Consider the following 13,123-nt stretch of genomic DNA (forward strand, 5'->3'; position numbering starts at 1 on the left):
ATCCTATGTTCCTATGAATGGCCCGTACTGTACTTTTTGAAAAAAACACTACCCATATAAAATCTCTATATAATTGGGATATTGATATTGATATTGCCACTACCATGTTTTAATAATTGCACAAACTGATCTTGTGTTTTCTTTTCTAATTGGCTTATGACAGCTTCTTGGGAACTTAGTAACAGTTGACAACTGTTTAAATTATAAAAGACAATATGAGTTAGTGCAATCATGAAAGCGTTGGTAGTGCCAAAATCATTAGCCAATAATTGTAAAATAGAAGATGGCAAAAGAGATGAAAAATACCCTCACCTTTCCATGAAATACTAAATAACCCAACTTAGGGTTTGCATTCCTCAGGGTCAGGTATAAATATATATTTCTCGTCGACAGAGAGAGAGAGAGAGAGAGAGAGAGAGAGAGAGAGAGGGGGAAAAAAAGAAAAAAATGCCTGCTGGTCACGGTCTTCGTTCTAGAACTCGAGATCTGTTCGCTCGGCCCTTCAGGAAGAAGGGTTACATCCCCCTCACCACATACCTCCGAACCTACAAGATCGGAGAGTACGTGGACATAAAGGTGAATGGGGCCATACACAAGGGGATGCCCCACAAGTTCTACCATGGTCGCACCGGAAAGGTCTGGAACGTTACCAAAAGAGCCATCGGTGTTGAAGTTAACAAACAGGTCTCTCTCTTCTTCTTCTGACTTCTCATTATGTTTGGCCCCTTTTTTTCTTATACTTACAAAATGAGACTTTTCATTATTTTTGGGTATTGTGTATGCTAGTGGGTGCTTCTGGTTTTAAATCTAGATTGCTGTTTGGGGCTTTTCTTTTTCTACTTTATTTGTAAACTTTGCATTCTTGAAAATACCCATCTTGCGTTTTAGGTTTTTTCCTTAGGATCAAACACGTTGGATCTATGTATATTGTGAAACAACCAATTACCCCAAAGCTTGAGCTGTTAGAGTTCACTGAGATCTGCAATGGTTTTTGAGTTTTTTGCTGATTCATGTCAACGTTTAGCTGTAGGGGATTTTATATTTCTTTGTTAATTCATGTCAAAGCTTAGCTGTAGGGGATTTTATATTTCTTTGCTAATTCATGTTAAAGCTGAAGATCGTAGGGGAATTCAACTCAAAATTGATGGAATACCCTAAAAAGTTACTATCTAACAATGATGGAAATACCATTATTTGATGATGCCTTTTCAATTTTGCCACATTGTTTCCAATGTCTCAAAATTGTTTGCGGGCTTTCTCATTACGCCCCTACAACTTTCAGATTTAATTCTCAACACTGGGAAACATGCCGGAGCATGTCATTCCCTGCAATTTTTTCCAACACCAAGCCATTCATGAATTGTGATCCAAATAGTACCTTGTTGGTGATCAATAGAAGATGGATGGATGCACTGTGCCCCATGGATGTAGTAGATGGATCGATGCACTGTGCCTCATGGATATAGTATTTAGTGACTAGTCAAGATACTCTAATATATATCTCATATTATGTGTCATATTTTTTTCCGCGAATTGTCATAATGTGTATTTATGGCTCGTTTCATGTGTGTTAGCATATCTGGAATTGCTTATATGTCATAAAATTTCTTACTCTAATTGTTTGGATGCATAGATTTGGCTCCTCATTCCTGTTGGCATGTATCTGCAATTTGATGAGCCAACAATGGGGATTTATGGATGTTAAGATTTATTTCCACTGTTCGTACATGTTTTTATGCATTTACAGCATACTTTTCTTGGTATTCATCTTTCTACCATTTCTTGAGTGCTGAGGCCTCTCGTACATGCCGGCGGTGAGGCTCGTAACGATCATAAAGACCCTTTCTGTAGTTTTTTGTTCAAAAGTCTAAACCCAGATGTAAAAGTTATTCTTTCCAAACTGTGATGGTATACCCTTATGTAACGGTGGCATGGTGCAACCTAATCTAGCCACCTTTAATGTCTTTTTCCTTGAAAGACCACAATGTTTACAAGCTTTCCAATTTCTCAAAATTATTTGCAGGCTTTCCCATTATGTCCCTAAAGCCTTCAAATTTAATTCTCAACACCAGGAAACATACTGTAGCGTGAGTGTCATTCCCTGCGATTCTTTCAACACCAAACCATTCATGAATTGTGCCCCATATAGTTCTGCCTAGTTGGTGCTCAATAGAAGTTGAAGCAATTTGAACTGTACCCCATGGATATAGTATTTGGTGGCCAGTTGAGATGCTCTCTCTTATAACTTTTTTTTCCGCTAGTTATGATATGTATTTTTGGCTCATTTCTTGTATGTTAGCATTATCTGGAATCACCAGTATGTCATACAAATTCTTTCACTAACTGTTTGGATGCATATATTTGGCTCATTCCTGTGAGCATGTATCTGCAATTTGATGAGCATACAATGGGTTTTCATTCATCTCAAGATTTACTTCCATTATGTTCTACAGATACACTAGGTAGGCATGTCCTCATACATTTACATCAATCTGTACTTATCCTTTTCTTTGGATTCATCTTTCTGCCATTTGTGGAGTGCTGAATTGCTGATGCTTCGGGTACATGCCGACTAAAATATTGTCTCAACTGACTTAAATATTTTGGTTTGGCTTATTTTTTTAGGTCGGGAACAGGATTATCAGGAAGAGAATCCATGTACGGGTGGAGCATGTTCAACCATCAAGGTGCCGGGAAGAGTTCCGGCTGAGGAAAATCCGTAATGCTGAGTTGAAGGCGGAGGCAAAAGCTCGCGGGGAGAAGATCAGTACAAAGAGGCAGCCTGAGGGCCCTAAGCCTGGTTTTATGGTTGAGGGTGCCACCCTAGAAACCGTTACACCCATTCCGTATGACGTTGTTAACGACCTTAAAGGCGGTTACTGATCCTTTACCTGTTTCCTCCATTTCTTCACTCTGGATATTTTGCTGTGTTGCCATTGCCGTTCTTTGCATAAACTTTAGCAGGATTTCATTTATTGTGCGTGTTTTAGGATATATTTAAATATCCTCTTGTTGTTTTGGTAGGAACCTACTTTCATGTGACATTTTAGTATAATCAAACAGTAAGTTGAAGAGGTTTTCTGATGTTAAACGATGATTTCTTGTTATATGGCTTAGGTGTGATGCTGTCTATTATAATCTTCATACGTGGTGGTTCTGTTTTCTTCTAGCATGCGTTCTTTTTCTCTATAAACTGTTTCTCAGCCTAACAAAAACCGATGTCCAATCCTCTGTTTCAATACTGGCAACCTTGCAATTTGAGTCTGGTTTTGGTTGCTGAGGTTTCAGCCTTAGGCTGAAGTCATCGAGACTGGTTCAGGTGGAGGGGTGGATGAGCTAGATTTCGATTGGGAGGTTTCCACTACTCGATAGAGATGGTAGCTGATGAAATGTCGTTTGAGAACTCGTTTTATAATAATACATTATATTGGTTGTATAATGTATTATTATTATACCTATTACTTCTTTTTTTTGAAGAAGATTATACCTATTACTTCTCTTGGCTAGATGTAGGCAATCTTATCAAACCATGTAATTTGCTTTCATTATCTTTTGATTTGCGTGTTTATTTTGGTGAATGATGGATTTTATTTGCGTTTGTTTGTTAGTTTCATTAATCCTTGAGCAAATTATATCGTGGTAAGCTTGATGAGTTTCTTACAAAAGATCTCTTGTTCTGTCTTCTCCTTCTTTCTCCTCTCCCTAGCCCTGCTAATGTGCTAATGACTACTCATATTCTCTCTCTGTTTTTTTTTGTTGTTGAAAGATATAATGACGTTTCATATTCTCTCTGCATTTCTTTTATAACATGAGAGGGAGGGAGGGTGATAAGTCCCTAGAACATAAATAATAAGCAAGAGAGAGAGAGAGAGAGAGAGAGACAAGTCCTTAGAACATAAATAATAAGTATGCCTGCATTTTTTACGGATTTTTCAGATGGCTAAGCATAAATGTAAATATGGAGTTTTAGTGAATAAGAAATAATCAAAACTTCATTCACACCTTAAAGACCTGTTTGTTTTCGATTCTGAGAACAGGGGCTAATAGTACCACAGACAAAGATTTCATGTGGAATGATGTGTTTTCACCTTATACGTTATTATTTGAATCCTTTGAATATAGAAAAATATTTTGTATAATGAGAATTCAAGAACATGAATGGTTGAAGATCATCTAGGCCCTGTTCGTTGAAGATTTAAACTGATTGTGTGAGCTAAACTGATGTTTAATTTTCAGTCCAATAATCGGTTTGGCACGTTGTCACAATCTTAAACGAATGGGGCCTTAGTATTTATTACCTCCATGGGCACAAAGACGATGCTTTGAAGCATTTCCTGCCGGAAGCAGATGGTGATGCCTTGTAATCTAGACAAGATAGTTCACAAACTGTGTTATCTATGCAACCAATAATCATACTTCAAAATATACGCCAGTTAATAGCTCAAGACATTATATACAATCCCAGTTCAAGCTGGAAAGTGAAAGGAAAGTGAAAGCTTTCTCCTTCCAAATCGATCAAGATAATAAAGGAGTGTCTAGGCAATTTGGCAAAAGCAATTTTGCAGCCCCACTTTGTCACCTCATATGAATTAAATTAATAAGACAGTTCAGCTATGTGGTGGCTCGTCTCTTGAAAAGGAAGGCTGCCAAATGGCTTTGTTCAAAATTGCCGAGACACTCCGCACAATAAAGGCCTTCTTGTTGGAAGCAAAACCAGAGAACTGAACTATGGCGGGACTGTAATGCAAGGGTGTGCCATGTTAATCAAGGCCTTTGATGCAATGCCTTCTCTGTTATTTTTTTTTGTTAAACAGTTCGTCCTCTGTTATTTGTCTCTGAGTTTGCTTTTATCTTTATCTAATGCTTGAGTTGATCTCTATTCAAATGTTTACATTTGTTAGTCATTAGTTGTTACCGTTAGAGCAAAATGCAGTCCTGCCATAAAAAACGGTAGTCGTCTCTTCAACAATCCGACCTATGAGTAGAGGATATAATAGGGGTAGATAGAAATTTTTGTTTGTCGGAAGCCAGCAATGCGTAAATGATTAAGAGAGAAGCAATATATAAAGTAACAGTCAGAATGTAGCATACGATAAATGGCATGGTTGGAAAGAGATTTGCAATGAATCTAGCAATAATCCCAAAGTAGTTCAACAGTGGTCGCTGCCAATTCAAGGAGTATTTAAATTGAATTTTGATGGATCCAATTTGGGGAATCCGGACCCTTCAGGTATGGGAGGTCTCCTAACGAGATAGAAGTTCACATCGTACATCAGGGAATCAAATTACTCCAAAACGTGGATCTAAACATGGTGATCGATCTAAACAAGATGATTGTTGAAGGTGACTCTCTTAATGTCATTAGATGGTTAAGAAGATCAATGATTGTTCCATGGAGATTCGCATCTTTCTTCGATGATATTCACGACAAGATTGGGACGTCTTCTATTTCTTTCAACCCATAAAAGGAGGTCACCAAATGGTGAGGCGGATAAATTGGGTCAGAGATGGGGTTTCTAGGGAGAGTTTTGAGTTCTTTGATTTTCTTCCTCCCTAGTTTTTGTACCTCCTCACCTTTCTGGTTTTCCTATTTCTATTGTATCTTTCTTATGTAATTGAGGGGATCATCTTGGTCCTCTTGTTTTTCAATAAAATTACCTTTACCAGGCGAAATAAAATAAAATAAAGAACAGTCAGAAGCAGATATAGGACATCAGGTCAAAGGACATCAGGTCAAATGTAAATAACGATCATAGACCGCTCTCCACCTTGTGTGAGATGAGGATTAAGCTATTGATCCATAGGGACAAATGAAGATTGAATTCAAACTACAATCCTCTCCAACATCAGATATGCATGTACCCTTTGTTCCCTATCTGTAATCCATGACTGATGAGATCTGTATTTCATGGGACTCACTTTATATTTTGTTCATTTCCCATAATCAATGTGGATCGCTCATATCTCCAATACACATGTAGGGTGGGTTTTGAGGGCAGGATGCCTCTTTGATGTGTTGCACCTTAAGTTCAAGTTGAAGTTCATCACTACCAGGGAAATGGACTTATGGACCCCACCAGTTGTGGACCTAAACTATCTACCACATAGTAGACCTGTGTTGGATATCCAATTAAAATGTTGGATCATTGCCTACATGTTATTTTACAGTTCATTCGGTCAGTTAGGATCATCCATCTAAGGTCAGTCCTGCTAGGCTGATAATCCAGATCAACCAGAGGTAGCATCCATCATGTGACGATGGCTGGCCTTACCCTTTATACCTGACCTCAAGTGCCAGTCAAGTTCCAAACCGGAGTCGCAGTAGGACCTGCATTGTGTCCACCTAGTCAAGCAAGAGGGGCCCCTACAGCTAGATAGATGCTTAAAAGAGAGAAGGCCTTCGATATAGTAATCTTATTTCCCAACTTCAACAGCTTGTTAAGATCAATAGGTTAATATCAGAAGAGCATCCATTTGTTCCCCAGCTTTGGTAGCTTGTTAAGAACAAGAAAGAACTTTAATTACACTAGTTACTCCCCTACCAAACTAATTTAGGTTATTTAGCTACCAATAGGGATACGTTTTATCACCTAAACAAAAAGCATCTCTTTTCAAGTGGTTACATATGGATCAAATTTGAAAAATTTGGGGTCTTGGTGGATTTGAACCACCATCCTCTTGAGAAACATTGAGGTCATTCCCATTTCCCAAGCACTCTACCAGATTTGAGCTAAAGACCCGGCTGAATCTTACTTTTAAAAGTGAAATCTTGATATAGAGACTTGATTAAACATATTATATCAACAGCCGCATACTGTATAAAATCTAGTGATTAGCCTAATGCAACCATTGCTAGACATACAAGTACCATTGCATATTCTTCTTTGAATTATGAAAGCTAAAAATAATGAATAATGTGCTAATAAAGATTCCAATAGTCAGAAACAACTAATGATATGGCTACTACGGCATGAGAAACATGACTAGAACAAAGGAGAATTGGCAGCTAATGACATAAAATGTAGGAAAAATAAAATAGCTAGACGGTTATTTTGATAGTAACCACCGGATGATATAGCCATAGCATGCACCCTCTAGAGGTAGTAACTGGTAATCAATGGAAACCAGGTCTTAGCAAACTATTTTAGATCTAGAGACAGCTATGAAACCTTGAAAATACTATTATTGCATTGTTTCTGTAGGGAATTAAACCGGGTAGAACTCACCCCTAAAAGCTAGCTGTTATGGTGCCCATTCCCTTATAGCCCATCCCCATCCAATTCACTTTACTGATGTGGGACTATTTGCTTTTGCGTGGAACTCCAACAATCTCCCCCTCTACGCGGAAGCAACGTCGACCATCTCGCCCCTCCCACCATGAACAACCAACCCATGCTCTTCACCTCCACCAAGAACATGTTTCTTCCGCATCTCATTCGATAAGAGCGATGCCGTGACTTCCTCTAACTTTATTGTATCATTACCATACAACAAAGTCGTCACTAGGTTGTCATCCTTACCATACAACAAAGTCGTCACTAGGTTGTCATACGAATCAAGAAGCGAAATAAGAAGTAAAAGGGCCTTGTCTTCTTCCTTCAACTTTTCGTCAACCATGTGGAGTTGATCCACAAGCCTGTTGAACACCGTAATATGATCCAGAAGATCTCCGCCTTCCTGCATCTTCAGCCCGTACAATTGCCGCTTCAGATACAACCGGTTGGCCAAGCTTTTTGACATATAAAGCTTTTCCAACTTCTCCCATATTTAGGCGCATCTTCCTCTTCCACAACGTTAAACATAATGCTATCTGCCAGACATAGTCGAACCGTGCTGACCGCCTTCGACTCAATGTCTTCCCACTTGGCATCCATCATCTTCTCTGGCTTCCCATCCTTTCCCTTCAACGCCTTAACCAAGCCCTGTTGAATTAGGATGTCCTTCACCCTCATCTGCCATAGGGTGAAACTGCACTTTCCGTCACATCTGTCGATGTTGAACTGAGTAGAACTTGATTTTACCACCATCTCAGATTATTCCGCACTTCACGGTGTAGCGCTCCACCTCGAACGAGAATCTTTCTTGGACAATCTTTCCACTCCCAAAAATCCAACCACAACACCCACGATCACTCTACCTGGCCTCGACGATCGCTCCAACCACGCTCTGATACCACTTGTTGGGAATTAAACCGGGTAGAACTCACCCGTAAAAGCTAGTTGTTAGAGGGAGGGTGCCCATTCCCTTATAACCCATCCCCGTCCAATTCACTTTACCAATGTGAGACTATTTGCTTTTGCGTGGAACTCCAAGAGTTTCCAAATAGCGGAATAGGTGGCAAATAAACTCAACTTCCACATACTCCTTCCTTAGTAGGCAAAGAAAACAAAGAATAGGCCTCCAAGAATTCCAATATCAATCTCGACAAAACCCACATGACATCAAATGGAAAGATATATTTTTTTTCTCAACAAATATTCATGGGAAGAGCCTCGAGAATTCCAATATCAATCTCGACAAAACCCACATGACATCAAATGGAAAGACTTGTGATATATATTTTTCTCAACAAGTATTCATGGCAAGAGCCTCGAGCTCCCATCTCTTGAGGTAAAAGACCTAATTGTTCCCTAGTTCTAACTCCCAACTCAAACAAAAACTCAGCCAAGGTAAATAAAAAAAGAAGAGCATCATATCATACAAAGCTCAAGCAAGTCCCTGGCCGACACAATAAATTTCTCATTACCTCAAGCAAGTCGAGAGTCGTTAGTTGACTTAATAGTAAACCTAAACGACAAGGGGTTGATCATCAAAGGGCAATATCGATAAAAGAATTTGAGCGCTGATACAGCTAATCTATCAGCCACCTCTATCGTCTATTCATTAGGGTAGTCACATTCTACGCATATAGTGGAAGAATCCACCGTTTCCTCTCTGTCAACACCCAGACTCGGAAAAGAAATTAGCCAAGGTAAAACCAAGTAGACTGGATCAAGTCAGTGATTGACTTGGAGGTGTTTTTAAGCAACTATATAAATATTGGAGCGTGCTTGTGTATATAATTTACATTGGAAATTTTTTACAAGCAGCACATTTTGATCGTATAAGCAAAACTTGCATATTTTTTATTGATTTAAGCCTGTACTAGTACTCCTGTCTCAGTACCGTTACCATAGCATGAACCCCTAACATAAGCAATCCTTGAATCTGTTTAATTCTTGCATACCTTGAATCTGGTTAGTTCTTGCATACTTATTTTTGTTGCGTGTGAGGGTGTTCAAGTTTCTTCCATCCTTGGAAGCATAAATATTTCAAGAGAACCACAACCCTCTGACATAATGGAATCTTGGGTTCCCTAGATTACCTTAAATATAGTCATATCAGTATGTTCTAAGCATGTGTTAATAAGTCGCAAATATAAACAGCAAAAAAAAAAAATACAGGAAAAAAAGATAGCTCACAATGCAAGCATAAAATAATCCCAAGAATCAAACTAAGGATTTCCGTACCTTTACCATAAAACAACCAAAGAACATAGGAATCGAACAATCTCAATATATAAATGCGTGGTATTTCAAGCGTGCATTAAACTTAAGCATGAGATGAACTTCCGTGCACATACCGTTGAGCAGCAAAAAGAAAAAAATGTATCCAAAATTTGGGCGTCATTTGCTTGTGCATAAATGGAAATCTTCCAATCAAACCACAAATCACTCCATACAACCTGAAAGAACAAAAGTAACGAAAAAGGAATATTTAGATTCATGATCACATCCATAACCCACACACACATTGACACACGCACAGATGGAAAATAAAATAAAAACAGCCTCCAAAATTAGCTTCTTTATCAGCAATTATTAGATAGTGCTTGTGGCGTAGATTTTCCACAGAATATGCATTGTATTTTATAGAGAGAATTAAGCAGAGAGAACGCATTTAACATGCACAGGGGTGGTGAATTCTCCACAAATTTGTGCAATAGATTATCTACAAATCTGCATTATTTTATAGAGATGGATTGTATTTTATAGAGAGAATTAAGCAGAGAGCATCCATTTTTAAACAATTCAGTGAATTCTACAGCATCCTCTTAAAACATGAGGATTTTGTCCATGTCCTGAGTCCACATTTCCATATAAGACTAGTACAAATATGCTATAAATGCCTTCCAATCCAAAATAGCACACCACCCATACATATAGATAACACCAACCAAGAAAGATGGTGTATATACCAGAAGGGAAGAGCTTTCACAGAAGAAGATGAATACAGAGACCCCTGTTTTTTTTTTTTTCCATTTTTTTACTGCGCCTCGATGGTCCTTGTAGATGAAGAGGAGACTGCAGTCTTAGGAGGTGGCAGAGATGATTGTCCATGAGAATTTACCCTGTGGAGTCTGCATTTGAACGATCCAGCATGGGTTGCCGGGGCACAGACGCATGACTTAGTTCCTTGGCTGCCATATGAACCGCTCGAAAATGAGCGCTTCAAGTTCCTTAAATCCGCGTTCTTACTGTTTTCCTTGCAGCATTCCTCGGCGGTGTCAATGGAGGTAGAAGCCATTTCCAGAGTAGGGGAGAACCAAAAAACAGAAATTTTCTGAGACTGGCTGGATGAAAACAAGACATGTTAGAGAGATGAAACAATAGAAACCCAAATTTGCCACCCACATATTTTGATCATGGTTTGAAATTTCGTCGGCCAAGACCGAAATGAAATAACACATTGAAACGTTTTTTAACAAGATATTGCCGAAATTTCTCAGCTGAAACTTTAGGGCCCGTTTGGATACCTCAGGTTTTGTATTTGGATTTGGAACTGAGTTTTCAGTACAAAATGAGTAGATCTGCCATCTCATGTTGTCTGAGAGGGAAGGGGGTAATTACTGCTGGAAGGGAGAGGTTGAGGAGCCAAGAGGGTGAAGGAAACTGCCACATCTGCGGATTTCCAATTTTTTATTTCCACAGCTTATTTGAAAATAAAATCTGATTTTTTTCACTGTCAGTCGATGAATTGGAAATTCACGGATTTAATTGGGATCCAAATGTCAACGCAAAAAGGGCTGCAAATGTGAGAATTCCAAATCAAAATCGTCTCGGCATCCAAACGGGCCCTTATTGTGTTGTGATTTGGATCAGGATCACAAATTAGTGACCGACAGTGAAAAAAAATCAAATTTCCAAATATGCTATGGAAATAAGTAATTGGAAATTCACAGATCTGGCAGTTTCCTTCACCCTCTTTCTCCTCAACCTCTTCCCTCCAGTAGGAAGTAACCCCATTTCCTCTATTCTCCTCAACATGTGCTGGCTGGCAGATCTATTCATTTCTGTATTCAAAACTCAATTCCAATTCCAAATCCAAATACAAAAATATGAGGTATCCAAACGGGCCCTTAATGATTTCCTATAAAATTTTAGAAATACCAAAAAATTCCACCGAAATAGAATATTTTGATTTTGGTGGTGGCGGAAACCGACACCGAAACTAAAGGGTTTTTCTCATACTTTACCCTATTCACGGTAAAGCTGTAGACATTGGATGGATACAAGGGATTTAGCCAAATAGATTATGGGAATTTTTCAAAGCCAAATAGATTCAGAAGAAAATATATAAATATAATTTTACAAACATAGATTATTATATACCTACGTAATGATTTATCGGCGAAATAATCGAAAAAATTTAGAAAGGGATTTTTTTTTCCAAAAAAGGGAATTTTTTTTCCAAGAATTCCTTGATTTTCCATTACTTGATTCCACATGGAGAAAAAAAAAAGAAGGTTGAAGCCTACTTAAGCCATAACCATATTATTCCCCTCTAAATCATTAAAAGGAAACAGTTTTATAAGAAAATATTTTCCATGATCTGATAACCGGAGATCAGTGACGGGATCTGACAGTCAGAATCCTGGATCTGGAGATACAGATTACAGAGAGACCACACTTTTCTCGGCACGTGATCAGGAGACCAGTCACGTGCTTAACGGGAAGACGTGGCCGGCAACTAAAACCGATCTGATCTGCTAAAAAAAAACCGATAACCAGGACGGGTCAAACGAATTGAATCCCAACTCAGATATGAAATACGGTTAGTAGTATAAAAGCAAAAAACAAAAAAAAATCAAACGAACGGATTTGAACGTAACTCGTCCGAGTCAACCCGATCCTGAAATGATATTTAGATCTGTAATAATAATAATAATAATAATATTAAAATAAATAAATAGAGAGCGAAGAGAAAAGAGGAGAGGGCTAAACCTTCGCACCCGGCGTTGGATAGCCAAAGCGGCAAACTGCATTTCACACGACTGCAATTGTATTTATAGAAGAAAGTAGGCCATTTCCAGCGGGTAGTGGGCAGCGGGCAGCGGGCAGCGGGCAAAGGGCAGCATGGGCAGCACGGGCAGGTCTGCCCTGGGTCTACGTGGGCCCACTCCCATCTTCTCAGATGCTCTGAGTAAAGCGATTTAAATTTTAGACCAAACAAAGCTTCTAAAATTACACTTTAAGATTTAAGAAATCACCGACATGTCCGGTGATAATTTTTTTTTTACTAATACGCCTACGGGATTGATATCCGCGCTTATCAATTTTTTGATAGTGGCACTATTCTCACTGTTTTAGGCTACTATAATGTTTTAATAATTGCAGGAAATTCACTTTGCCTTTTTTCTTTTTTTTTTAATTGGCTCAGAGTTTTCTGAGAATTGTAATAACTATTGACACCTTTAAATAATATAAGACAATATAATTTAGTGCAATTATCAAAACATGGAAGTGACATGAACAGTAGCCTTGTTTTATTGGATGTTATAGAATCTTGAGTGGAGGAATTCTAAACTGAAGGGAGCCCTTGCAAATAGGGCCCACTTGTTCTATGATCCAAACCCTTGAGATGTTAGCCATTGCTGTGGGTGGGCCATGCATGAAATTCCACTCCCATTGGATGATTCTAACCGTCTGATTAATTATCTACTGAAAAAATAAATGGTTGGCGTAGATGAAAAAAAAAACGGAATGGAAAAGTTTGGATATATTCGTCATTTTGCCTCTTATTTTGCCGCCCCGTGATCTATCGCTGAACGGATACGTGTCGTGCATCCGATAGAGAACCTTTC

General features: G+C 38.6%; 1 protein-coding gene and 1 long non-coding RNA gene across 3 annotated transcripts; one reads left to right on the forward strand and one right to left on the reverse strand.

The window, feature by feature from the left end:
* Nucleotides 1-384: 384 nt before the first annotated feature.
* Nucleotides 385-3,169, forward strand: LOC143847409 (large ribosomal subunit protein eL21z/eL21y). The gene is made up of 2 exons (XM_077356223.1): nucleotides 385-684; nucleotides 2,626-3,169. Exons 1-2 carry the CDS (start codon nucleotides 448-450, stop codon nucleotides 2,881-2,883), a joined length of 495 nt encoding a protein of 164 aa, XP_077212338.1. The 5' UTR covers nucleotides 385-447; the 3' UTR covers nucleotides 2,884-3,169.
* Nucleotides 3,170-3,440: 271 nt separating this feature from the next.
* On the reverse strand, nucleotides 3,441-12,434 carry LOC143847410 (uncharacterized). Of its 2 annotated transcripts, XR_013235039.1 has the most exons (4): nucleotides 12,264-12,417; nucleotides 9,623-10,612; nucleotides 3,488-4,365; nucleotides 3,441-3,455 (listed from the first exon to the last, which is right to left on the reverse strand). It is a non-coding gene; the product is annotated as an uncharacterized LOC143847410 (long non-coding RNA). The 2 variants fall into 2 exon arrangements; XR_013235038.1 differs by lacking the exons at nucleotides 3,441-3,455; nucleotides 3,488-4,365 and having other exon boundaries at nucleotides 9,987-10,612; nucleotides 12,264-12,434.
* Between the last annotated feature and the right edge of the window lie 689 nt (nucleotides 12,435-13,123).

Source organism: Tasmannia lanceolata, unplaced genomic scaffold, assembly GCF_043159265.1.
Source record: "Tasmannia lanceolata isolate RefF3 unplaced genomic scaffold, GAP_Taslan_0.1 ptg000015l, whole genome shotgun sequence".
In the NCBI taxonomy this organism is placed as follows: domain Eukaryota; kingdom Viridiplantae; phylum Streptophyta; class Magnoliopsida; order Canellales; family Winteraceae; genus Tasmannia; species Tasmannia lanceolata.